The sequence below is a fragment of the Salvelinus namaycush genome, chromosome 11 (genome assembly GCF_016432855.1).
Source record: "Salvelinus namaycush isolate Seneca chromosome 11, SaNama_1.0, whole genome shotgun sequence".
In the NCBI taxonomy this organism is placed as follows: domain Eukaryota; kingdom Metazoa; phylum Chordata; class Actinopteri; order Salmoniformes; family Salmonidae; genus Salvelinus; species Salvelinus namaycush.
In genome coordinates this window covers 12464232-12488366 of record NC_052317.1, presented here as the reverse complement: position 1 = coordinate 12488366, position 24135 = coordinate 12464232, and the positions used below count along the sequence as shown (strand labels likewise).

The following is a 24135-nucleotide window of genomic DNA, read 5'->3' as shown; positions in this document are numbered from 1 at the left end:
CTGGCTCAGGAGTGTGAAGGTGAACGGAAAGGCACTGGAGCAACAAACCACCCTTGCTGTCTCTGCGTGGCCAGTTCCCCTCTCTTCACTGGGATTCTCTGCCTCAAACCCTATTACAAGGGCTGAGTCACTGGCTTACTGGTGGTCTTCCATGCCGTCCCTAGGAGGGGTGCGTCACTTGAGTGGGTTGAGTCACTGACGTGATCTTCCTGTCTGGGTTGGCGCCACCCCTTGGGTTCGTGTCGGGGGGGAGATCTTCGTGGGCTATACTCGGCCTTGTCTCAGGATAGTAAGTTGGTGGTGAAGATATCACTCTAGTGGTGTGGGGGCTGTGCTTTGGCAAAGTGGGTGGGGTTATATCCTGCCTGTTTGGCCCTGTCCGGGGGTATCGTCGGACGGTGCCACAGTGTCTCCTGACCCCTCCTGTCTCAGCCTCCAGTATTTATGCTGCAGTAGTTTATGTGTCGGGGGGCTTGGGTCAGTTTGTTATATCTGGAGTACTTCTCCTGTCTTATCCGGTGTCCTGTGTGAATTTAAGTATGCTCTCTCTAATTCTCTCTTTCTTTTTCTTTCTCGGAGGACCTGAGCCCTAGGACCATGCCTCAGGACTACCTGGCATGATGACTCCTTGCTGTCCCCAGTCCACCTGGCCGTGCTGCTGCTCCAGTTTCAACTGTTCTGCCTGCAGCTATGGAACCCTGACCTGTTCACCGGACGTGCTACCTGTCCCAGACCTGCTGTTTTCAACTCTCTAGAGACAGCAGGAGCGGTAGAAATACTCTTAATGATCGGCTATGAAAAGCCAACTGACATTTACTCCTGAGGTGCTGACTTGCTGCACCCTCGACAACTACTGTGATTATTATTATTTGACCATGCTGGTCATTTATGAACATTTGAACATCTTGGCCATGTTCTGTTATAATCTCCACCCGGCACAGCCAGAAGAGGACTGGCCACCCCTCATAGCCTGGTTCCTCTCTAGGTTTCTTCCTAGGTTTTGGCCTTTCTAGGGAGTTTTTCCTAGCCACTGTGCTTCTACACCTGCATTGCTTGCTGTTTGGGGTTTTAGGCTGGGTTTCTGTACAGCACTTTGAGATATCAGCTGATGTAAGAAGGGCTATATAAATACATTTGATTTGATTTGGAGAATCTTGTAAAAAGATAACTGATCTGTTGCATCCTAAGATGCTGGGTTCTTTTACTGAATACTCCGAAGTGTACTTATAATACATGGAACAGATTTATTTAATGTTCTCCTTAACACATTACAGTCGACTACTCTCGACAGTCTTCAGCCCAACTCTCCAATACATAATTGAACTTTTACCTCCCTTGCATCTCGTAATCCAATCACTTCAATACAAGAACTCAAACCCCATTATCATTTGTTAATTCAAACCCCTGCATACAAATCCCCATTGGCTATTTGCAACCATTTTACACCTAAACCCATTAACATTTTACATTTTTTACATTTTAGTCATTTAGCAGACGCTCTTATCCAGAGCGACTTACAGTAGAGTGCATACATTTTATTACATTTTACATACTGAGACAAGGATATCCCTACCGGCCAAACCCTCCCTAACCCGGACGACGCTATGCCAATTGTGCATCGCCCCACGGACCTCCCGGTTGCGGCCGGCTGCGACAGAGCCTGGGCGTGAACCCAGAGACTCTGGTGGCGCAGCTAGCACTGCGATGCAGTGCCCTAGACCACTGCGCCACCCAATACACCACATGAACCATTTAAAGAATTCCAAATAAACATTTCCACTTGAAATTAAGTTTTGTGACTACCAATGATGACCCAAATTCAGTCTTGAGACAAACTCCCCCTAAAATCTCACTTACGTAAATCACCCTGGTAAAGTGAGTCCACCTCCTGGAGTCAAATGATTCATGATCTCTTTTAAAGCAACGCGTCAAGTGGAAAATCTCACAACGCAGCATCGTGGATTAATAAATGCCTTGATCTATCTTTAAGCATCCTGAGATCTAATCGCAGGGGCCTGAAGTGCTTTACGCAGATGATGTACAGTATAAATAAAGCTGGAAGCTGAAGGGGGGAGGAAGCAAGTTCACTATATGTGTGGAGACTGTACTAGTAATGACAGGTTCACATAGCTCTGGTTTTAATGAAATCCTCTATCAAAAGGAAAAAGAGAATTGTTGTCCAACAACCAAGGGGAAGTTATAAGTGTGTATGAGTGTGTGTGTGTGTGTCCAAATGATTGTGTCTGCATGATTGAGTAGATGCATGGGTGTGTTCATGTGCGTTTTAATCAATGTGTTGTTTAATCAATGTGGACATACTCTACTGGACATGGAGAGAGACTGATGTCCTGATGAAGTCAAAAGCAGTGCACAATGTGTAGAGCTAATGTGTCCCTTCCCTATACATGTCATGGTATGAACATAAATAATACCTTGACAATAATTAAATAGCAGGCATTGACTTTTTCACATTGTGGATAATGAATGTCAAATCACTACTCAATAATGATCATTACAATGGTTTGGAGGGCCCTGAGATTTTCCTGGTCCTATCAAGGCTACAATGAGAGCAAAGTGATTGCAACCAATATATTGGTTAATGAGTTGGGGAGAGGTACAGTATATGTCAGGAATAGAGGTCGACCGATTAATCGGAATGGCCGATTAATTGGGGCCGATTTCAAGTTTTCATAACAAACGGAATACAATATTTTTGGACACCGATTTGGCTTTTTTTTTTTTTCACCTTTATTTAACTAGGCAAGTCAGTTAAGAACACATTCTTATTTTCAACGACGGCCTAGGAACGGTGGGTTAACTGCCTTGTTCAGGGGCAGAACGACAGATTTTTAACTTGTCAGCTCGGGGATTCAATCTTGTAACCTTACGGTTAACTAGTCCAACGCTCTAACCACCTGCCTTACATTGCACTCCACGAGGAGCCTGCCTGTTACGCGAATGCAGTAAGAAGCCAAGGTAAGTTGCTAGCTAGCATTAAACTTATCTTATAAAAAACAATCAATCAATCATAATCACTAGTTAACTACACATGGTTGATGATATTACTAGTTTATCTAGCGTGTCTTGCGTTGCATATAATCGATGCGGTGCACATTTGCGAAAAAGGACTGTCGTTGCTCCAACGTGTACCTAACCATAAACATCAATGCCTTTCTTAAAATCAATACACAAGTATATCTTTATAAACCTGCATATTTAGTTAATATTGCCTGCTAACATGAATTTCTTTTAACTAGGGAAATTGTGTCACTTCTCTTGCAACAGAGTCAGGGTATATGCAGCAGTTTGGGCCGCCTGGCTCGTTGCGAACTGTGTGAAGACTATTTTTTCCTAACAAAGAAAGACAACTTCGCCAAACGGGGGATGATTTAACAAAAGCGCATTTGCGAAAAAAGCACAATCGTTGCACGACTGTACCTAACCATAAACATCAATGCCTTTCTTAAAATCAATACACAGAAGTATATATTTTTAAACCTGCATATTTAGCTAAAAGAAATCCAGGTTAGCAAGCAATATTAAGCAGGTGAAATTGTGTCACTTCTCTTGCGTTCATTGCACGCAGAGTCGGGGTATATGCGACAGTTTGGGCCGCCTGGCTCGTTGCGAACTAATTTGCCAGAATTTTACGTAATTATGACATAACATTGAAGGTTGTGCAATGTAACAGGAATATTTAGACTTATGGATGCCACCCGTTAGATAAAATACGGAACGGTTCCGTATTTCACTGAAAGAATAAACGTTTTGTTTTCGAAATGATAGTTTCCGGATTCGACCATATTAATGACCAAAGGCTCGTATTTCTGTGTGTTATTATGTTATAATTAAGTCTATGATTTGATATTTGATAGAGCAGTCTGACTGAGCGATTGTAGGCAGCAGCAGGCTCGTACGCATTCATTCAAACAGCACTTTCGTGCGTTTTGCCAGCAGCTCTTCGCAATGCTTCAAACATTGAGCTGTTTATGACTTCAAGCCTATCAACTCCCGAGGTTAGGCTGGTGTAACCGATGTGAAATAGCTAGCTAGTTAGCGGGGTGCGCGCTAATAGCGTTTCAATCGGTGACGTCACTCGCTCTGAGACTTGGAGTAGTTGTTCCCCTTGCTCTGCCGCGGCTTTTGTGGAGCGATGGGTAACGATGCTTCGAGGGTGGCTGTTGTCGATGTGTTCCTGGTTCGAGCCCAGGTAGGAGCAAGGAGAGGGACGGAAGCTATACTTTTACACTGGCAATACTAAAGTGCCTATAAGAACATCCAATAGTCAAAGGTATATGAAATACAAATGGTATAGAGAGAAATAGTCCTATAATTCCTATAATAACTACAACCTAAAACTTCTTACCTGGGAATATTGAAGACTCATGTTAAAAGGAACCACCAGCTTTCATATCTTCTCATGTTCTGAGCAAGGAACTTAAACGTTAGCTTTTTTACATGGCACATATTGCACTTTTACTTTCTTCTCCAACACTTTGTTTTTGCATTATTTAAACCAAATTGAACATGTTTTATTATTTATTTAAGGCTAAATTGATTTTATTGATGTATTATATTAAGTTAAAATAAGTGTTCATTCAGTATTGTTGTAATTCTCATTATTACAAACACATTTTTAAAAATCGGCCGATTAATCGGTATCGGCTTTTTTGGTCCGCCAATAATCGGTATCGGTGTTGAAAAATCATAATCGGTCGACCTCTAATACTTCTACTTTTACTTTTGATACTTAAGTATATTTTAGAAATTACATTTACTTTTGATACTTAAGTGTATTTATAACCGAATACTTTTAGACTTTTACTCAAGTAGTATTTTACTGGGTGATTTTACTGGGTAACTTTCTATTAAGGTATCTATATTTTTACTCAAGTATGACAATTGGGTACTTTTTCCACCACTGTATTGCAGCTCATGAAACATGGGACCAACACTTTATATCATGCGTTTTGTATTTTTGTTCAGTGTACATAGTTTACAAACAACGGAGTAAAACAAGCTTATATTGAACAGTTGAACTAAGCTCATGAGAGTTGAACTAAGCTCATGAGCGATTAATAAGTTATATTCTTCATGAATCAATGGGTACACATTATTCATTCATACATCCAAAAATGTATGTAGCAAGTGCAGATTGCCGCTTTCAACTATATTCTCTCCAACAACCAAATATGCCTCTCTAGTTCCACTGTGGGACTGTTTTTTACAGTCTCTGTTTTATACAGTCTCATAACTCCTTTGTTAAGACAGACAGACAGACAGACAGATGGCACAGTGGATAACTGGGCCATCTCCTTTGATTCAGCTTGAGTAGTCCTTGTTCGAATTGCCAGTGTGTGTGCGTGTGCGTAAGTGCCTGCATGTATGTCTGTGTGTGTATGTGTGTGTGTGTGTGTGTGTGTGTGTGTGTGTGTGTGTGTGTGTGTGTGTGTGTGTGTGTGTGTGTGTGTGTGTGTGTGTGTGTGTGTGTGTGTGTGTGTGTGTGTGTGTGTGTGTGTGCGGAGACAGCTCTCCACACACATATCGATTTCTCCTGCTGGGTTTATTTCTTACAGCTGTGAGTTACTGCTGTGGGTCAGGACAAGACAGAGTAGTGAGGACCTGTGGTTATGAATCAAAAACTGTTTGATCGTAAAGTCAATGTTTACAACGGCTTGTCACCCTCATGTTGTGAGACTTCAGTTCAAGGAGCACCAACCCTAAAATACCAAAGAAATACCCTTAATAGCTCAGAACATGTATAATATATGTATTACATGTGTTTGTGTTCATAACACGTTCACAAATGAGGCATGATTCCTGTCCTCGTTTCTATACCCTCTTTGTAAGTTAGCAACCTTGCAGCAAAGCTAGCACCCTTAGCCACTGTCAAGATAACTAAATGGATGTACACCACCATAACCCTCAGGGTGCAGGAGAGAATTTGTTCGCTTTTCACTGCATCCCTGAACAGCTTCTGGAGGGGTATGATAATAATGGCTACCATTACGTGTCTAGTGGAGTGTGAGATTATGACCTGTTAGTAGTCTCATCCATCCTAGCCCATTATCGAACACAATTCCCCAGAACATAGCAGATAATAATAGTGATTGGGAGAGGGAATCTAAGAGGCCTTGTTATCAGGCAAGGCCAACCTTTCATTGATCAAGTTATGGTATGGAGAAATGCGTCTCAATGGTCATGCTGATACTGTTTTATTGATAGCTGGGTCCGTTAATATCCACTCATCATAAATTCCCCCTCAACATTACATAGGGCCATAAGGGATGTCCGGGGAAGTCTAGGGAAAGGCTAGGGGTGAGACACTCTTCAGTGGATGTTTCTGATTCTCGTCTGTCAAGGATTCGGGGGTTGGACTGTGCCAGGCTTCAACTATTACTGATTCTCATCTGCCTAGGATTCGGGAGTTGGACTGTCCCATCTAATGATGTAACATCAATCGCTGCCCACCCAGGATAGGACCCTCAGAGTCAAGGATTGGTGCACTCAATTCAAAGGTCCTTAGACAAAAGTCATTGGGTGCAGGGTTGAAAAGGACTCGAGTTCACAACAATACGTAAGACCATAGCTACTGACAATCAGTAGCCTACCAAAACCATGGCAGTGCTTCATGGCCCAAAGAAAGGTGACCACTCGACAAGCCATGGCTTGCTCTCGCTAGCTAGTTCAAATCTGCAATACTACACTGAGGTGTTGAATCGTGCTTTTTAATCTAGCTCTCTACCTCTGTAAATGTGTCCAAAGCTCAGGTCTCAGTGCAGTTGAGTAAAAGCTTAATTATTTATGAACCTCTTCGCTGTTCCCTATCTATTTGCAATAAAAACGAATCCTATATTGGTATGGATTGAATTTTTTCTCTCCCCTTCCTTCTCAAAGCTAACAACTCTGGGGGAATGAATGGGAATGGATGGGTCTAGAGATGAGTGACAGTAATGAGACAGTTGGATAGAAGCGCTTAACGGCACAGAGGTGCAGGGTAGTCAGACTCAGTTTGGGAGAGAGGGAGATGAGGTAAGGACTGACTCAAAGCCTGCCCTGACTCGTAATATCAGAGCTCTGACTTTGTGATAGACTGTTTGACCTAAAGTAAAAGTATCTTACTTAGATTGTAATTTACTCAAGTAAAAGTAACCCTCTTTAGAAACTACTCTGGTAAAAGTAAAAAAGTATCTGGTCAGAAATCTACTTAAGAACTAGTTTTTTTTACAACGTACGGTAAATTGTGACAGCAAACAAAAAGATCAACTGTCACGTTCTGACCATAGTTCTTGTGTGTTTTGCTTGTTTTAGTGTTGGTCAGGACGTGAGCTGGGTGGGCATTCTATGTTGTGTGTCTAGTTTGTCTGTTTCTATGTTTGGCCTAATATGGTTCTCAATCAGAGGCAGGTGTTTTGTGTTGTCTCTGATTGGGAATCATATATAGGTGGCTTGTTTTTGTGTTGGGGTTTGTGGGTGGTTGTTTCCTGTTTTCTCTGCACCAGATAGGGCTGTATCGGTTTGCCACATTTGTTATTTTGTATTAGTTGTAAGTGTTCACTGTTTATCGTTTTATTAAACATGTTGAGCACTGGCTACGCTGCGTGTTGGTCCGATCCCTGTTACACCCTCTCTTCTCGTGAAGAGGAGGAAGGCTGCCGTTACAGAACCACCCACCAATCGGCAGCAGCAGCAGCAGCGGTACCAGGAGGAATGGACTTGGGAAGAGGTGTTGGACGGAAAGGGTTGCTACACATGGGAGGAGGATTGCTACACCTGGCTGGTAAGGATCGCCTTCCATGGGAACAGGTGGAGGCAGCTAGGAGAGCGGAAGCAGCCGCGAAGGGGAACCGGTGTTATGAGGGAACACGGCTGGCCAGGAAGCCCGAGAAGAAACCCCAAAAATGTCTTGGGGGGGGGGGGGGGGGGGGGGGGCTAAAGGGGAGTGTGGCGAAGTCAGGTAGGAGACCTGCGCCAACTTCCCGGGCTTGCCGTGGAGAGCGAGAGTACGGGCAGACACCGTGTTGTGCGGAAAGGCGCACGGTGTCTCCTGTAGTGTGTATAGCCGGGCCGGTGTACATGGCACCAGCCTTACGCATGGTGTCCCCGGTTCGCCAGCACAGCCCAGTGCGGGCTATTCCACCTCGCCGCACTGGCCTGGCTACGGGGAGCATTAAACCAGGTAAGGTTGGGCAGGCTCGGTGCTTAAGAGCTCCTGTACGGCTTCACGGTCCGGTATATCCGGCGCCACATCCTCGCCAGCACAGCCCAGTAACACCAGTGCCTACACCACGCACCAGGCTTCCTGTGCATCTCCAGAACTCTGTTCCTCCTCCACGCACTCTCCCTGTGGTGCGTGTCTCCAGCCCGGTACCACCAGTTCCGGCACCACGCACCAAGCTTACTGTGCGTATCCAGAGCCCTGTACGCACTGTTCCTTCTCCCCGCACTCGCCCTGAGGTGCGTTCCCTCAACCCAGTACCACCAGTGCCGGTACCACGCACCAGGTGTATAGTGCGCCTCGAGAGTCCAGTGTGCCCTGTTCCTGCTCCCCGCACTAGCCTTGAGGTGCGTGTCTACAAACCGGTACCACCAGTTCCGGCAACACGCACCAGGCCTACTGTGCGCCTCAGCAGGTCTGAGCTGCCTGCCTGCCCAGCGCCGTCTGAGCTGCCTGCCTACCCAGCGCCGTCTGAGCTGCCTGCCTGCCCAGCGCCGTCTGAGCTGCCTGCCTGCCCAGCGCCGTCTGAGCTGCCTGCCTGCCCAGCGCCGTCTGAGCTGCCTGCCTGCCCAGCGCCGTCTGAGCTGCCTGCCTGCCCAGCGCCGTCTGAGCTGCCTGCCTGCCCAGCGCCGTCTGAGCTGCCTGCCTGCCCAGCGCCGTCTGAGCTGCCTGCCTGCCCAGCGCCATCTGAGCTGCCTGCCTGCCCAGCGCCATCTGAGCCGTCCGTCTGCCCAGCGCCATCTGAGCCGCCCGTCTGCCCAGCGCCATCTGAGCCGCCCGTCTGCCCAGCGCCATCTGACCCGCCCGTCTGTCCCGAGCCGTCAGAGCCGCCCGTCTGTCCCGAGCCATTAGAGCCGTCCGTCAGTCAGGAGCAGCTAGAGCCGTCCGTCAGTCAGGAGCCGCCAGAGCCGCCAGTCAGTCAGGAGCCGCCAGCCAGTCAGGAGCCGCCAGAGCCGCCAGCCAGTCAGGAGCCGCCAGCCAGTCAGGAGCTGCCAGAGCCGCCAGCCAGTCAGGAGCTGCCAGAGCCGCCAGCCAGTCAGGAGCTGCCAGAGCCGCAAGCCAGTCAGGAGCTGCCAGAGCCGCCAGCCAGTCAGGAGCTGCCAGAGCCGCCAGCCAGTCAGGAGCCGCCAGCCAGTCAGGAGCCGCCCTCCAGTCATGAGCTGCCTTCCAGTCATGAGCTGCCTTCCAGTCATGAGCTGCCCTCCAGTCATGAGCTGCCCGCCAGTCATGAGCTGCCTTCCAGTCATGAGCTGCCCTCCAGTCATGAGCTGCCCTCCAGTCATGAGCTGCCCTCCAGTCATGAGCTGCCCTCCAGTCATGAGCTGCCCTCCAGTCATGAGCTGCCACTCAGTCCGGAGCTGCCACTCAGTCCGGAGCTGCCACTCAGTCCGGAGCTGCCATTCGTCCGGAGCTATCTCTCTGTCTTGAGCTACCTCTCTGTCCTAAGCTACCTCTCGGTTCGGAGCTGTCTCCTCAGTCTGATGGGGCCCTTTGTGAGGGTTCCTAGGCCAAGGTCGGCGGCGAGGGTCGCCACTCAAAGGACGCTAAGGAGGGGGACAAAGACAATGGTGGAGTGGTGTCCTCGTCCAGCGCCGGAGCCGCCACCGCGGACAGATGCCCACCCAGACCCTCCTCTAGAGTTTTAGGGGGTGCGTTCGGAGTCCGCACCTCAGGAGGGGGGTACTGTCACGTTCTGACCATAGTTCTTGTGTGTTTTGCTTGTTTTAGTGTTGGTCAGGACGTGAGCTGGGTGGGCATTCTATGTTGTGTGTCTAGTTTGTCTGTTTCTATGTTTGGCCTAATATGGTTCTCAATCAGAGGCAGGTGTTTTGTGTTGTCTCTGATTGGGAATCATATATAGGTGGCTTGTTTTTGTGTTGGGGTTTGTGGGTGGTTGTTTCCTGTCTTTGTGTTTTCTCTGCACCAGATAGGGCTGTATCGGTTTGCCACATTTGTTATTTTGTATTAGTTGTAAGTGTTCACTGTTTATCGTTTTATTAAACATGTTGAGCACTGGCTACGCTGCGTGTTGGTCCGATCCCTGTTACACCCTCTCTTCTCGTGAAGAGGAGGAAGGTTGCCGTTACATCAACAACTTAGTGCAATTGATTTGACATTAATTTCCTTATTTAAGCATGCCAGCACCATCTTGCAGATGTCCTCCAGCACAGGTAGGCTGTACAGTTTCAATTACGGTCTTATTCAAAGTTGACTTAATATCCAAGCTATGATGCTGCTTCTGGTCATTAGCAGCCTACCAAACTTGCTAACTGCCTGGTACTCAGCACTCTATTGTCCCTCTAATCACTCTGACATCAATGCAAATGTAATCGAAAATCGAATCAAACACTTCATGAGCTCATATTGAGCAACATTTCTATAGGCTATGTAATGTAAAAAAAAGAGGGGGCCTACTATATGTATTTCTCAACTTTCCTAATAACAAGAACATTGCTTATATTTACAACAGGAGTATAGCCTACCTGGCTGGCATGACATGTTTTTTTTTAATTTAAACTTTGTTTAACTGAACCATGCAAAAAAAATCCTTCATTCGCTATTTAAGTGCATAGATTACTTTTATTCCCGCTGCCCCTGTTTCGATACAGGTGCATGATAATGGTCCATTCTAAATCAAAACAAATTTCACACATATATTATTTAGTATATGTAAAGACAAGATTAAATCAAGAATAGTCTGATGGGTGACAATATTAGCCTATCACTTGTGAATGATGCCCAGCATAAGAAACAATGCCTTTTTTTGTGACTTTTTCGAATCAGTCGCACACCTCATGTAGCCTAGCCCATAGGCCTGTATGTTTTGATAAGGTTTGTATCACAACTAAAGTGGCCAAATAACTTCTTAAAATTAAGCACATTAATCCGCTTTATAAGTGGTGCAGAGCCTAACTGGCATACATAAGCAGCATGTGAGTTTCAAGTTTGGGGAAGACCATTTTCACCATAAAAATGCGCATTTATAATAAAAGCATAACAATTTGATAATGGAACATTCGCGCTTATGTAACAGTATAACTTTAAACCGTCCCCTCGCCCCGACACGGGCGCGAACCAGGGACCCTCTGCACACATCAACAACAGTCACCCACGAAGCGTCGTTACCCATCGCTCCACAAAAGCCGCGGCCCTTGCAGAGCAAGGGGCAACACTACTTCTAGGTTTCAGAGCAAGTGACGTAACTGATTGAAGCGCTAGTAGCGCGTACCCGCTAACTAGCTAGCCATTTCACATCCGTTACACTCACCCCCCTTTCAACCTCCTCCTTTTCCGCAGCAACCAGTGATCCGGGTCAACAGCATCAATGTAACAGTATAACTTTAAACCGTCCCCTCGCCCCAACACGGGCGCAAACCAGGGACCCTCTGCACACATCAACAACAGTCACCCACGAAGCGTCGTTACCCATCGCTCCACAAAAGCCGTGGCCCTTGCAGAGCAAGGGGCAACACTACTTCTAGGTTTCAGAGCAAGTGACGTAACTGATTGAAACGCTAGTAGCGCGTACCCGCTAACTAGCTAGCCATTTCACATCCGTTACACTTATAGCCTACTACCTTGTGCGCATTTCAATATCTTCAATTCCAACTCGGGAATTGGATAAGGACCCGCGCAATTGCGTCCCTGATGTGTCTGTCTTCACTTGTAGCCTGTGAGAAAGACCTGATCACGTAATGAAGAGTCATGAGAGTGAGAGGTAATTCGGAGCGCTCAGCACTCAGGGAGAAGGGCACACAGGCCACTGGCTGCAAAAGGCATGGATTTTTTTAGGGTGCATTACGCCCACACAAAGGGGATGCCGCCGTTAAATTCTAGGCATTATCAAGTGCTTGTCAAATTGTGAATGAGTGACTGATCTAGTGTGTACAGCCTGCGCAAAAAACAAAGCAGAGCTGATGCCTTCAAGCGACTTTTTTCTAATCATCATTAGAGTCGTATCATGCAGCCTTACAATGTATTAAAAATCAAAACATATAGCCCAATGTATTGTATAAAAACTAAAGTTACATTAATAACTAAATTAAGCATCTGGAATACCTATTTCTTTGTTAAACTTCTTATGGCTGCAAGGGGCAGTATTGAGTAGCCTGATAAAATGTGTCCATTTCAAACGGCCTCGTACTCAATTCTTGCTCGTACAATATGCATATTATTATTACTATTGGATAGAAAACACTCTCTAGTTTCTAAAACCGTTTGAATTATTTCTCTGAGTGAAACAGAACTCATTCTGCAGCACTTTTCCTGACCCGGAAGTTCAAAGTCTGAAATCGATGCTCTCTTCCTCTTCCTGCCTATAAATGGGCACAAGAGCTATTAGTATACATGCACGTCATACACCTTCCTCTGGGTGTCAAGAAGGCTGTGAGAGAAGAAATGAGGTGATTATCTCGATCTGGGATGGAATAAATCCTCTTGGAATGACGTGTACCCCATTTCCGGTACTCTGAAGAACGCGATTTGGACAGTGGGGTTGCCTTTTGTTTTGCTGACGTTATAGGCGACTATTATTTCCGGCTTTGATTTTATTTGATACATGTCACCATATCATCGTAAAGTATGTTTTTTCAATATAGTTTCATCAGATTATTGAAATTTTTTCGGGAGTTTTGCCGTGTTCCGTTCTCTTCCGTTTGTTTACATGGAGAGATCCGTGCAACCCGGCTAGCGCGCTTGCTAAATGGAGAGAGAAAGTTGCCATTCTGAATCCAAACAACGACTCATCTGGACAAAGGACACCTTGTTCAACATTCTGATGAAAGATCAGCAAAAGTAAGACCCAATTTATGATGTTATTTCATATATCTGTCGTAGTCGCCGGCGCCCAAGTGTTTCTGGCTATTGTGCTAAGCTAATATAACGCAACATTTTGTTTTCGCTGTAAAACACTTAATAAATCGGAAATATGGTCTGGCATCACAAGATGCCTGTCTTTCATTTGCTGTACACTATGTATTTTTCAGAAATGTTTTATGATGAGTAATTAGGTATTTGACGTTGGTGTCTGTAAATATTATGGCTGCTTTCGGTGCAATTTCTGAATTTAGCTGCAATGTAAACTATGATTTATACCTGAAATATGCAAATTTTTTGAAAAAAACATATGCTATACAATAAATATGTTATCAGACTGTCATCTGATGAGGTTGTTTCTTGGTTAGTGGCTATTTATATCTTTATTTGGCCGAATTTGTGATAGCTACTGATGGAGTCAAAAACTGATGGAGTAATAAAAGTGGAGTCTTTTGCTAACGTGGTTAGCTAATAGATTTACATAGAATTCTAAGCAAATCTTGTCTGCTAAATGAACTAGTATAGCCCACAGCCATTTGGCATAGCCAGATCAGGACCTAACATAAGGACAACTCCGAGTATGCTATTCTGTTCTTCTGGAATAGACTACAGTTTCTTCAATCAATTAGCTTAATTTCTCTGAGATCAAATTATATTTCAACTGAATAATGTTGCAGGAGTGATAATCTAATCTGTTTCTAACTACAGAAACTATTTCAGAGCAATCTGAGATGGTGGGTGTCATGGCTTGCTGAAATTTAAGTTGTCAACTCACGTTAATTCAACGTGAAATAAAAAATTTAAAAATCACCATGTCATTGGATTTAGGTAAAAAGTTGCCCTTACTTTAATGACTTTTTGCTAGTGCTGAGTGATTAACTGAAAAGTTGGTTATTTTTTGTTTTTTAAACAACTAATTGACTGAAATAAATTAGGTTCAATTATTTGAATTCCATTTAGTTTGTTTCTATTCTGTAAACTCAATGCGCACATTGCACAGTTTCTCTAGAGATAAATCAGATCAACCCCGAACTGTGTGATATAGTAGGGAGTTGTAGTGTCCAAAAGACCAAAATTCGACATAGTTTAGCACAGAAAACGTGGTAATTAACTACATAATCCATTGAGCGCCTACTTGTCCAGTGTGTGTTTTTTTATGCCTGCTACATTAGGTTAGTGTGGGCCAGACAGGGAGAGGAGAGAGAAGAATGCGTGATAGAGAGGGGTTGCTTCGTGAGGTATCCTTCCTTGAAAATACATTATCTAAGTGATTGATAGTTGGTATTCAGCAGGCATAAAAGTATGCCTTATTTACTTTGAAGAATTACTAAAATAGTGATTTTGGCAGCAGCTCTATAGAGATCTGATAATGATTTGGAATGAAATAATAAAGTAATCAAATAAAACAAATGTAATATACACAACAAGGAGTTGGAACCAAAATGATCAGAACTCAAATATAAACCCAACATGCAACAATTTCAGTTACAGTTCATATAAGGAAATCAGGAAATTGAAATAAATTAATTGGGCCCTAATCTATGGATTTCACATGACTGGGAATACAGATATGCATCTGTTGGTCACAGATACCTTTAAAAAAAATCAGGGGAATGGATCTGAAAACCAGTAAGTATCTGGTGTGAACAACATTTGCCTCAGGCAGCATGACACATCTCCTTCACATAGAGTTGATCAAGCTGATGATTGTGGCCTGTGAAATGTTGTCGTACTCCTCTTCAATGGCTGTGCAGTTACTGAAAATTGGCGGGAACTGGAACATGCTGTCGTACACGTTGATCCAGAGCATCCCAAACATGCTCAATGGGTGACATGTCTGGTGATTATGCAGAACATGGAAGAACTGGGACATTTTCAGCTTCCAGGAATTGTGTACAGATCCTTGGGGCCATGCATTATCATGCTGAAACACGAGGTGATGGCGGCGGATGAATTGCACGACAATGGGCTTCAGGATCTCGTCACAGTATCTCTGTGTATTGAAATTGCCATCAATAAAATGCTATTTAGTTCGTTTTCCATAGCTTATGCCTGCCCATACCATAACCCCACCGCCACCATGGGGCACTCTGTTCACAATGTTGACATCAGCAAACCTCTCGCCCACACGACACCATACACATGGTCTGCGGTTGTGAGAACAGTTGGAAGTACTGCCAAATTCTCTAAAATGACATTGGAGGCAGCTTATGGTAGAGAAATTAATATTCAATTCTCCTGCAGTCAGCATGCCAATTGAATGCTCCTTCAAAACTTGAGACATCTGTGGCATTGTGTTGTGTGACAAAACTGCACATTTTAGAGTAGCCTTTTATTGTCCCCAGCACAAAGTGCACCTGTGTAATGATCATACTGTAGCGACCCGCACAGACAGCTGTGTGTTATGTGTTAGGCTAGTAGGTGGTTGTGTTGTACTGACCAGTACCCAGTGTTCGCGGGGTCCGACATGTCAATCAACCTGCTATCTGCCAATCACGGGAATGCCTGGAATGTTCTGATGCCGGGCATCCTGGCGGTTGGCGGTTGGCGGAGTGGCGTGGAGGGGGTTGGGCAGGGGGTTGGAGCATTGGAAGTTAAGACCAGGTTTAGCCTTTGTTCTCTCTCTTTAAGTCTGGGCTTCACAAGAGAAGGTCACGATTGGCTTGTGGGTTATCTGTCATTTATTTGGCGTGGGCTACGGCCAAACAGTAGCCTGTGTAAAGTTGGTTTAATAAACCGTCAATTCGCAAACTCAATCCTCTGTCTGGACAATTGTTCATTTATGATCTAGTCAGGTCATTACATTGGTGTCAGAAGTAAAAACGTTGATAAAAGTTAGCCAGCCAGCTGACTTATGTGGCTAGCTACCGTGGGTAGGAACGGTGGTTGAAAATGCTTCGAGGGAATCCGAAAGTGAAGGTGGAGGTAGGGGACGATTATAGCCAAAGAGGTGCGTGTGCATGGACGTCGGAGGTTCTGGCTGAGGAGATCGCCAGGGCGTCGGAGCCCAGAGGCCGCTTGAGGGAGGACGTTAGAGTGATGGCGGCTGAAGCGGGCATGAGTGCTTCGTCGACTGTGTTTCGCGCGGATTCTGGTGGGCGGACCGAAGGGGTGACGTCGACGCGGCGGGACGAGGAATCTGGGGCTCAGGATGTAAACAAACATGGCGGCGCCCAGTTCCCGGCTGAGTCCGTATCTGTTAAGACCCCGAAGTATTCTGGTAAGGCGGATTGGGAAGCTTTTCATGCTCAGTTTGAACTGTTAGCTCATTTTAGGGGGTGGTCAGATGAAGAAAGGGCACTGCAGTTGGCTTTATTTCTCACGGATGAAGCTCTGGCCTGTTTGATATTGATTAGCCCCAAGGACAGACATGATTATGGTGCTTTAGTGGGAGCACTGAGGAGGCGCTATGGATAGTGTGTACAGCCCGGGCTACTGCGCTCCGAACTGAGTAATAGACGCAGGCAGCCTGGAGAGCCTCTACGGGTGCTAGCTAATGAAATTGAGAGCCTCTCTCGGCAGGCATATGCTCACATGCCCCCCTCCGTGCAGAGCGAGCTAGCACGTGACCAGTTCATACAGGCGCTCTCTCCTACGGAGCTGCGCATACAGACCCAGCTGGCTCATCCTGAGTCATTGCAGACAGCCTTGGAGATGGCTTTGGAGAGGGAGCTGGTGTGGGCTGGGGCTTCAGCTGGGGCTTTGGTGGGGGTACAGGGAGACACACCCTCTGTGCGAGCTGGGGGGCAGAGCAGCCCGGAGCCGGAAAAGCCTGCATGGGTGGCCGAAATGACAGAACTCATTCGTGCTGTGTCGCTACAGGCGGCACGAAACACACGCCCTGGTCCCAGGGTCTGCTGGGGTTGTGGCCAGCCAGGCCATCTGCGCTGAGATTGCCCCATGTCCCCCAGAGCTCAGGGAAACGGCTCGGGGTCCGCATAGACCGGGTAGTGCGGACCCCTGGCTTTCTATCTCAACCACCATCTTCTTCAGGAGGAGCCCACCGGCACAGACGGGGAAGCAAGGCTCCACTTCCCCCAGAAGCAGACCCTGGTGAGGCCAGATATTGTGCCAGGTTGGACTCAGTGTGAGCCTACAACTGTGCAGCTCCGCACAGTCACAGGTGAGCTGGCACCCATGAAAGGGAAGGGAATAATGACTCTGACAGTAGGGGGCAGGACTGTGCGTCATCCTGTGTGGGTGGCGGCTGTGCAGGACCCTTGTATCCTGGGGTTGGACTTTCTTAGGAGCACAGGCTGCCAGTTAGACCTAAATAGGGGCACACTGAGCTTCCAGGGAGGGGCGGAAGTCACCATGGCCCCCCCTAATGTCACATTCACTCAACCCAACAAACCCTTTACTCCAACAGTTAAAGCAGCAGAGACTCATGGCTGCCCCCCCTCCCCCACAGCTGTGTGTGACTTTTCCCCAGCCCCCCTGTCACCTACGGCGGTGTGTTACATCCCCCCAGCTACCTCCATGACACAGCCCTCTGTGAGCCCGGGCCGCGCCCCCCCAGCCCAGCTACCCCAGATGGGAGAGGAGAGGACACTGTCTGCAGTGAGGGAGATATGGGGGAGGAACTGTGTTGGTCTTGACCCCGAGCAGCAGGAACGGTTGTGGCAGTTGCTGTTTGAATTCAGAGACAGCTTTGCGTTGAGTGAGGAAGAGGTGGGTCAGACTCATCTGGTGCAGCATGAGATCGGCACAGGTGATGCTCGACCCATCAAGATGCGTCCCCGCCGTATCACGCCAGGAGGCGGCAGACAAGGCTGTGTTGGAGATGCAGCGGGCAGACTTCATTGAGCCCTCAGACAGCCCCTGGGCGGCGCCAGTTGTCATGGTTCCGAAGAAGGGGGGCAAGCTGAGGTTTTGTGCGGACTACAGGCGGCTGAATGAGGTAACTAGGAAGGACTCATACCCCATACCACGTATCGATGAGTCGCTGGACCTGGTTAGGGGGTCCTCCTGGTTCTCCTCACTAGACCTCCGCAGTGGCTACTGGCAGGTGCCCCTCTCCCCAGAGGCCAGAGCCAAAACTGCGTTCTCCACTAACAGAGGACACTGGCAGTTCAAGGTCCTGTGCTTTGGCCTGTGCAACGCTCCAGCTACTTTTGAGCGTTTGATGGACAGGGTGCTGGATGGCATCCCCCGACAGCAGTGTCTGGTATACCTCGATGACATCCTGGCCCATGGCAGCTTCTTCCAGTCAGCCCTGGGGGCGCTACGGCGTGTGCTGGAGAGGGTGGCTGCCGCAGGTCTGAAGCTCCACCCCGAGAAGTGCCACTTCATGAGGAGAGAGGTGTCCTTCTTGGGCCACCGAGTGGGGAAGGAGAGGATCAGCACCATGGAGGACAAGGTAGGGGCTGTCAGAGACTGGCCCACCCCCACCGACCAGCGTCAGCTGAAGAGCTTCCTGGGCCTGGCCTCGTACTACAGGAGGTTTGTACGGGGCTTCTCAAGCGTTGCTGCTCCACTGAACCGCCTGCTGCCGAAGGACAAGGCTTTCACTTGGACAGTGGAGTGTGAGGAGGCATTCAACACCCTCAAACGTGCACTGATCGGGGCCCCCGCGCCCCCCCTGACCTCACCTTGCCCTTTATCCTGGACACAGACGCGAGCAATGTGAGCATGGGTGGGGTGCTGGCCCAGGTGGGGCCAGAGGGGGAGAGAGTGGTGGCGTACTTCAGCAAAACATTTGACAAACATGAGCGCCGCTACTGTGTCACCCGGCGGGAGCTCTTGGCTGTTGTGGCTTCCGTCAAACACTTCAAGTACTACCTGGGTGGTCTGCCCTTTACTGTAAGGACTGACCACTCTGCTCTCCAGTGGCTCATGTCTTTCAGAGAGCCAGAGGGGCAGGTGGCACGCTGGTTGGAGGAGCTTCAGCCGTATGACTTCACGGTGGTGCACAGGGCAGGGGCACGCCACTCCAACGCCGACGCCATGTCCCGTCGGCCCTGTACTGCAGACGGCTGCCGCCACTGTGAACGGAGAGAGGGACGGGAGAGAGAGCTGTGTGCAGAGGAGGGGGTCTGTGCCACAGTGTGTCGGGCGAGCGGGCCTGTCTGCTGTGAGCTGCAGACTGTCGACGTGGCTGAATGGGGGCAGCAGCAGGGACGGGACACAGACCTACAGCCAGTGCTACAGTGGGTAGAGGCGCAGGTGAGGCCACCATGGGAAGAGGTGACAGCGCTCTCACTCGCGACCAAAGGGTTGTGGTCAAAGTTTGAGAGACTGCGGCTGGCGGATGGCGTGCTACAGCGGGCATGGAAGGAGTCAGCTACGGGAGAGGAGAGGTGGCAGGTGGTGGTCCCAAAAGCATTGCGGGAGGCTGTGCTCCAGAGTACTCATGGGGGGGTGGGGACTGGACACTTTGGGGTCACAAAAACACTGCGCCGTCTCCGTCAGGGCTTCTACTGGGGGCAGCACAAGAGGGATGTGGAGGACTTTTGTCGCCGCTGTGACAACTGCACAGCGAGAAAGGGCTCCCCAGGCCGCTCTCATGCTCAGCTCCAACAGTTCCCAGTGGGGGCTCCCATGGAGAGGGTGGGAGTGGATGTAGTTGGGCCGTTCCCCACCACAGACAGTGGAAACCGCTGGGTGCTCACGGCCATGGACTATTTCACAAAATGGCCCGAGGCCTATGCTCTGCCTGACCAGGAGGCAGAGACCATCGTCGACGCCCTGACAGCGGGGATGTTCAGCAGTTTTGGAGCTGCAGAGTCCATCCACAGCGACCAAGGCAGAAACTTTGAGTCCCGTGTGTTCGCCACCATGTGTGAGAGGCTGGGTATGCACAAGACCCGCACTACTCCTCTCCATCCTCAAAGTGATGGCCTTGTGGAGCGCTTCAACAAAACGCTTGGACAGCAGCTGGCCATCGTCTCTTCCAAACACCAGCGTGACTGGGACAAGCACCTGCCTATGGTCCTCATGGCATGCCGCTCCGCTGTCCAAGACTCCACCTCCTGCACGCCTGCCCTCCTCATGCTGGGGAGAGAGATCCGCACCCCTGCGGAGATGGCGTTTGGTCGGCCCCTGGATAGCCCTCATGTTCCCCCGGGCCCGGAGTATGCCCGGAGACTCCAGGACCGCCTGGAGACAGCCCACACCTTCGCCAGAGAGCAGCTGGTGAATGCAGGTGTGAGGCAGAAGAGGAACTATGACGTGCACACCCGGGGAAGGCACTTTGTGGCTGGGGAGCTGGTCTGGGTCTACAGCCCCCTAAGGAAAAAAGGCAGATGCCCCAAGTTGGACAGTCACTGGGTGGGACCCTGCAGTGTCCTGGAGAGGGTAGGGGAGGTTGTTTACCGGGTGCAGCTTCCTCCCAGGGGGAGAAAGGTGGCACTGCACCGGGACAGGTTAGCCCCATACAGAGGGGCCTCTTCTCCCCAAACCCCAGGAACCCCCACAATTCCCCTCTCTGGCAATGACATTCTCCAGGCACCCACCCCCAGGTGCCGCAGACAAGGCTCCAGACAGCCCACTCCCCCTGTCTCCCCCCTGTGTCACCGCGTGGTTCCCCAGAGCCACGGACTGTATTACCCGTTCCCGCTTCCTTGTCCCCCATATCCCTGCCTTCATCCCCTGGTTCCCAGAGGGGCACTCTGCGACCATCACGGCCACGCAGGCAAAGGAGACCTCCGGGTCGCTTCAGAGACTTTGTTTGTTCCCTCGGGGACGAGGGACTTTGTGGTGGGGGGGCTGTGTAGCGACCCGCACAGACAGCTGTGTGTTATGTGTTAGGCTAGTAGGTGGTTGTGTTGTACTGACCAGTACTCAGTGTTCGCGGGGTCCGACATGTCAATCAACCTGCTATCTGCCAATCACGGGAATGCCTGGAATGTTCTGATGGGCATCCTGGCGGGCATCCTGGCGGTTGGCGGAGTGGCGTGGAGGGGGTTGGGCAGGGGGTTGGAGCATTGGAAGTTAAGACCAGGTTTAGCCTTTGTTCTCTCTCTTTAAGTCTGGGCTTCACAAGAGAAGGTCACGATTGGCTTGTGGGTTATCTGTCATTTATTTGGCGTGTGCTACGGCCAAACAGTAGCCTCTGTAAAGTTGGTTTAATAAACCGTCAATTCGCAAACTCAATCCTCTGTCTGCACAATTGTTCATTTATGATCTAGTCAGGTCATTACAATACTGTTTAATCAGCTTCTTGATATGCCATGCCTGTCAGGTGGATGGATTATCTTGGCAAAACCTAACAGCGATGTAAAAATATTTGTGCACAAAATATGAGATAAATAATATTTTTGTGGGTATGGAACATTTCTGGGATTTTTTATATCAGCTCATGAAACATGGGACCAACACTTTACATGTTGCATTTATATTTTTGGTCAGTGCATAGAGCCAATCTTTTCGTTCTGAAGAAAACAATATTTTTTTTCATTCCGTTCCACTGTTCCGACGAGCAAAATAAAGTTCTGAACCGGTTAGAACCCCAAAAAGTACCGGTTTATATCATTCCTTTCTGTTCCTTTTTTTTTACATTTAGCTCAACATTAAATTACTTCACCAATCAGTGTGGATAGAGCAGTATGCTGTGGAGCATTAAGAGCTTATTGCATTTTTCCGTAACAGCATGGTTTAATCATAATGAAAGATAAATTCACACACTGCGCCAGTCACATTGTAGGGCGGAAGATGCAACTGACATTTTGCAGTTGAGGAGAGGGCGAGAGAGGATGGAGGAAGCTTGCCTTGAAGCGCTGGGCATTTTGTGATGACATGCATTATCTGAATTTGGCCCACAGATTATACCTAAGCAGGAGCGGCTTCTATGGAGGAACTTTGAATGTCTTTGAACTTCCGAGTTGGTTAAACGTTGGTCCAGAGCAAACGTTAGCTAGCTAGCTAGCTACTGTAGTTAACAAGCTTGTGAGTGCAGCACTAGAACTAAAATCACATTTACCTTTTTGTAGTTAATAAACTCAATATGAAACGTGATAACTACAGTATCCTTAACTAGCACTTAAAAAGTTAATGCATTATGTTAAGCATTTCTCCCTAATTTCTGAATAACGCTTGTAATGTCATCAGCAGGCAACAGTAACCTACTGTATGCTTCAGAGGGGAGGGGCATGTAGCCTACACACCCACCGGCACAAGATTTCCAGCTGACAGGCAGACGCTGGAATACGTTCCTGAGTGACAGAGTGAGGGCTTTGCATAGGCGCTTTGTTGCGATTTTTGTGGGACTGGGAAAAAATGCACGGAACGTAAAATAACGTTATTAAGCGGTTCCCATGCTTTTAAAATAATGTTTCTCTTTCGGAACAGTATAGATCGCTTCCGGTTTGGGTTTTGTTCCTCAAATAATTTCGTTATTTTCCAGTTTTAGGTTATGTTCCCTGAACCATTCGAACCCTTGTATATAACAACTGAATTATTTTATTAAAGTAATGTCATGTGAATAAACTATGTTTAATAAGTGATAAGCAGTAATGCGCAGTCACTACCATCATGGGGCTTTTATTAATTGTTGTATACTGTTACAGCATTCAACCCACAAAATGTATAGTGTATTTAAAGTTTAAAAAACTATCAAAACCGAAATTGAAAACCGTTAAATATTTTTTGAAATAATTGAACCAAACCGACCTCAAAAAGCACTCATAACTCAGCACCACATTTTGCAAATCCAATTCGTTTTCCGCATTGATTCAACTTAATCACATGTATTTTTTTGTTGTTGAAATGATGTGGAAACAACGTTGATTCAACCAGTTCTTGCCCAGTAGAAAGTTACTTGTCATGAAACACCTGAAAACATCCAGGGGGAATGTCAAAAGGGTACAGCGGGTGCTACACAGTATCAGCCATGTAAAAGCAACGGGGATATATTATATGTCTTATCAATAAGATATATGGTTGGCACGACTAATTTCCGTCGATTCATTACCAATGTAGCAAAACAAATATTTAATATTTACCTAGACAGGTTGCACCATTGAGATCTGAATACCTCTTTCCCAATAGAGACATATTCAACTGCTACTGTTGTAACCTAAAGTTGTACATTTGTGTGGTTCATTCCTATGCAGTTGGTGTGTCCATTAGTTTATGCCTTCCTAAACCAAATATTTGCCATTTTCCAAAACTCACCAAAAGCAACGGCAATCCGCAGACCACTGCATAAAGTATGACAGGAGGTACAGCGCTGGACGCCTCGGGTCCATGGTAGGGCTTGGTGTAGGCATTGTCATAGCAGAAAAACCCTTGGACGTGCACGTTGAAAGTGTCGGTGTACTCAAAGTAGTATGCCAACATGACAGTCCCAGCCATGATCACCAGCTGGAAGTAAAGCATGGTCACAGAAGTGAAGCGAACTGAGCCCCACGAGATCCACAGGCATCAGAAAAGCCCAGTTGAATGGAACCCCCAGCCGCCCGATTTTTAGGCTACTGCTGTAACCCGTCCAGTACTCCACCTCGCTCCGCGTTCCATCCACATATATCTCTCGCTACTACAATGGAAGATAATCCATAAAACATCGTGTTAGGTGAAGAGGCGAGCTCAGTCTTGACACCGCTCAGAGGTCCATGCGAGGGTGAGCGCTATGATAGAAAAATAGTGTGGAGCGGGTTGGGAACATGAGCGCGTGGGATGGAATAGACTTTCCTTCCGTTGCGTGAGAGATATTTGTGGAATGTACGGAACCATAGGCATGCAGACTTCTTACCGCCTTGAGCGATGACGAGTGACAGCGCGCGCCAACCATGAGCATGAGCCACAGGATCTTGATAACGTTCCTGTGTCCGGCAGCTACATCTGTAGGCAACTAGATTCAGCTAAAGTCCGATTTTTGTCGGAACGAATGGTTGGTTGTTGGATAATAATCATTTGTCCACCTCAAATTGACCACAACTAAGCCCAAAAGGAGATTGTATTTGAAAATAACATAATTTCATACCTTCATTGCATTTTGAGACATGATCACATATGTCTCTTTTATTTTTTTGTGGGAATTTTGAGAACATATTTCCTATAAAAATTAAACACATTTTTTTTGCCTGAATTCCTAGTGGTCTTTTTGACTAAAAACAAACAAAATATTATTTTACTAAAAACCTTGGGAGTCCACAGTTTGTCAG

At 47.4% G+C, this 24135-nt stretch overlaps 1 protein-coding gene across 1 annotated transcript in view; it reads right to left on the bottom strand.

The window, feature by feature from the left end:
- LOC120056288 (phospholipid phosphatase-related protein type 5-like) overlaps positions 1 to 23353 on the bottom strand; it is a 66304-nt gene extending 42951 nt beyond the window's left edge. Inside the window, exon 1 of the mRNA XM_039004534.1 lies at positions 23147 to 23353. Within this exon, the coding sequence (XP_038860462.1) occupies positions 23147 to 23350 (204 nt within the window). The 5' untranslated portion in view covers positions 23351 to 23353. The remainder of the gene's footprint in view (positions 1 to 23146) is intronic.
- Positions 23354 to 24135: the final 782 nt, after the last annotated feature.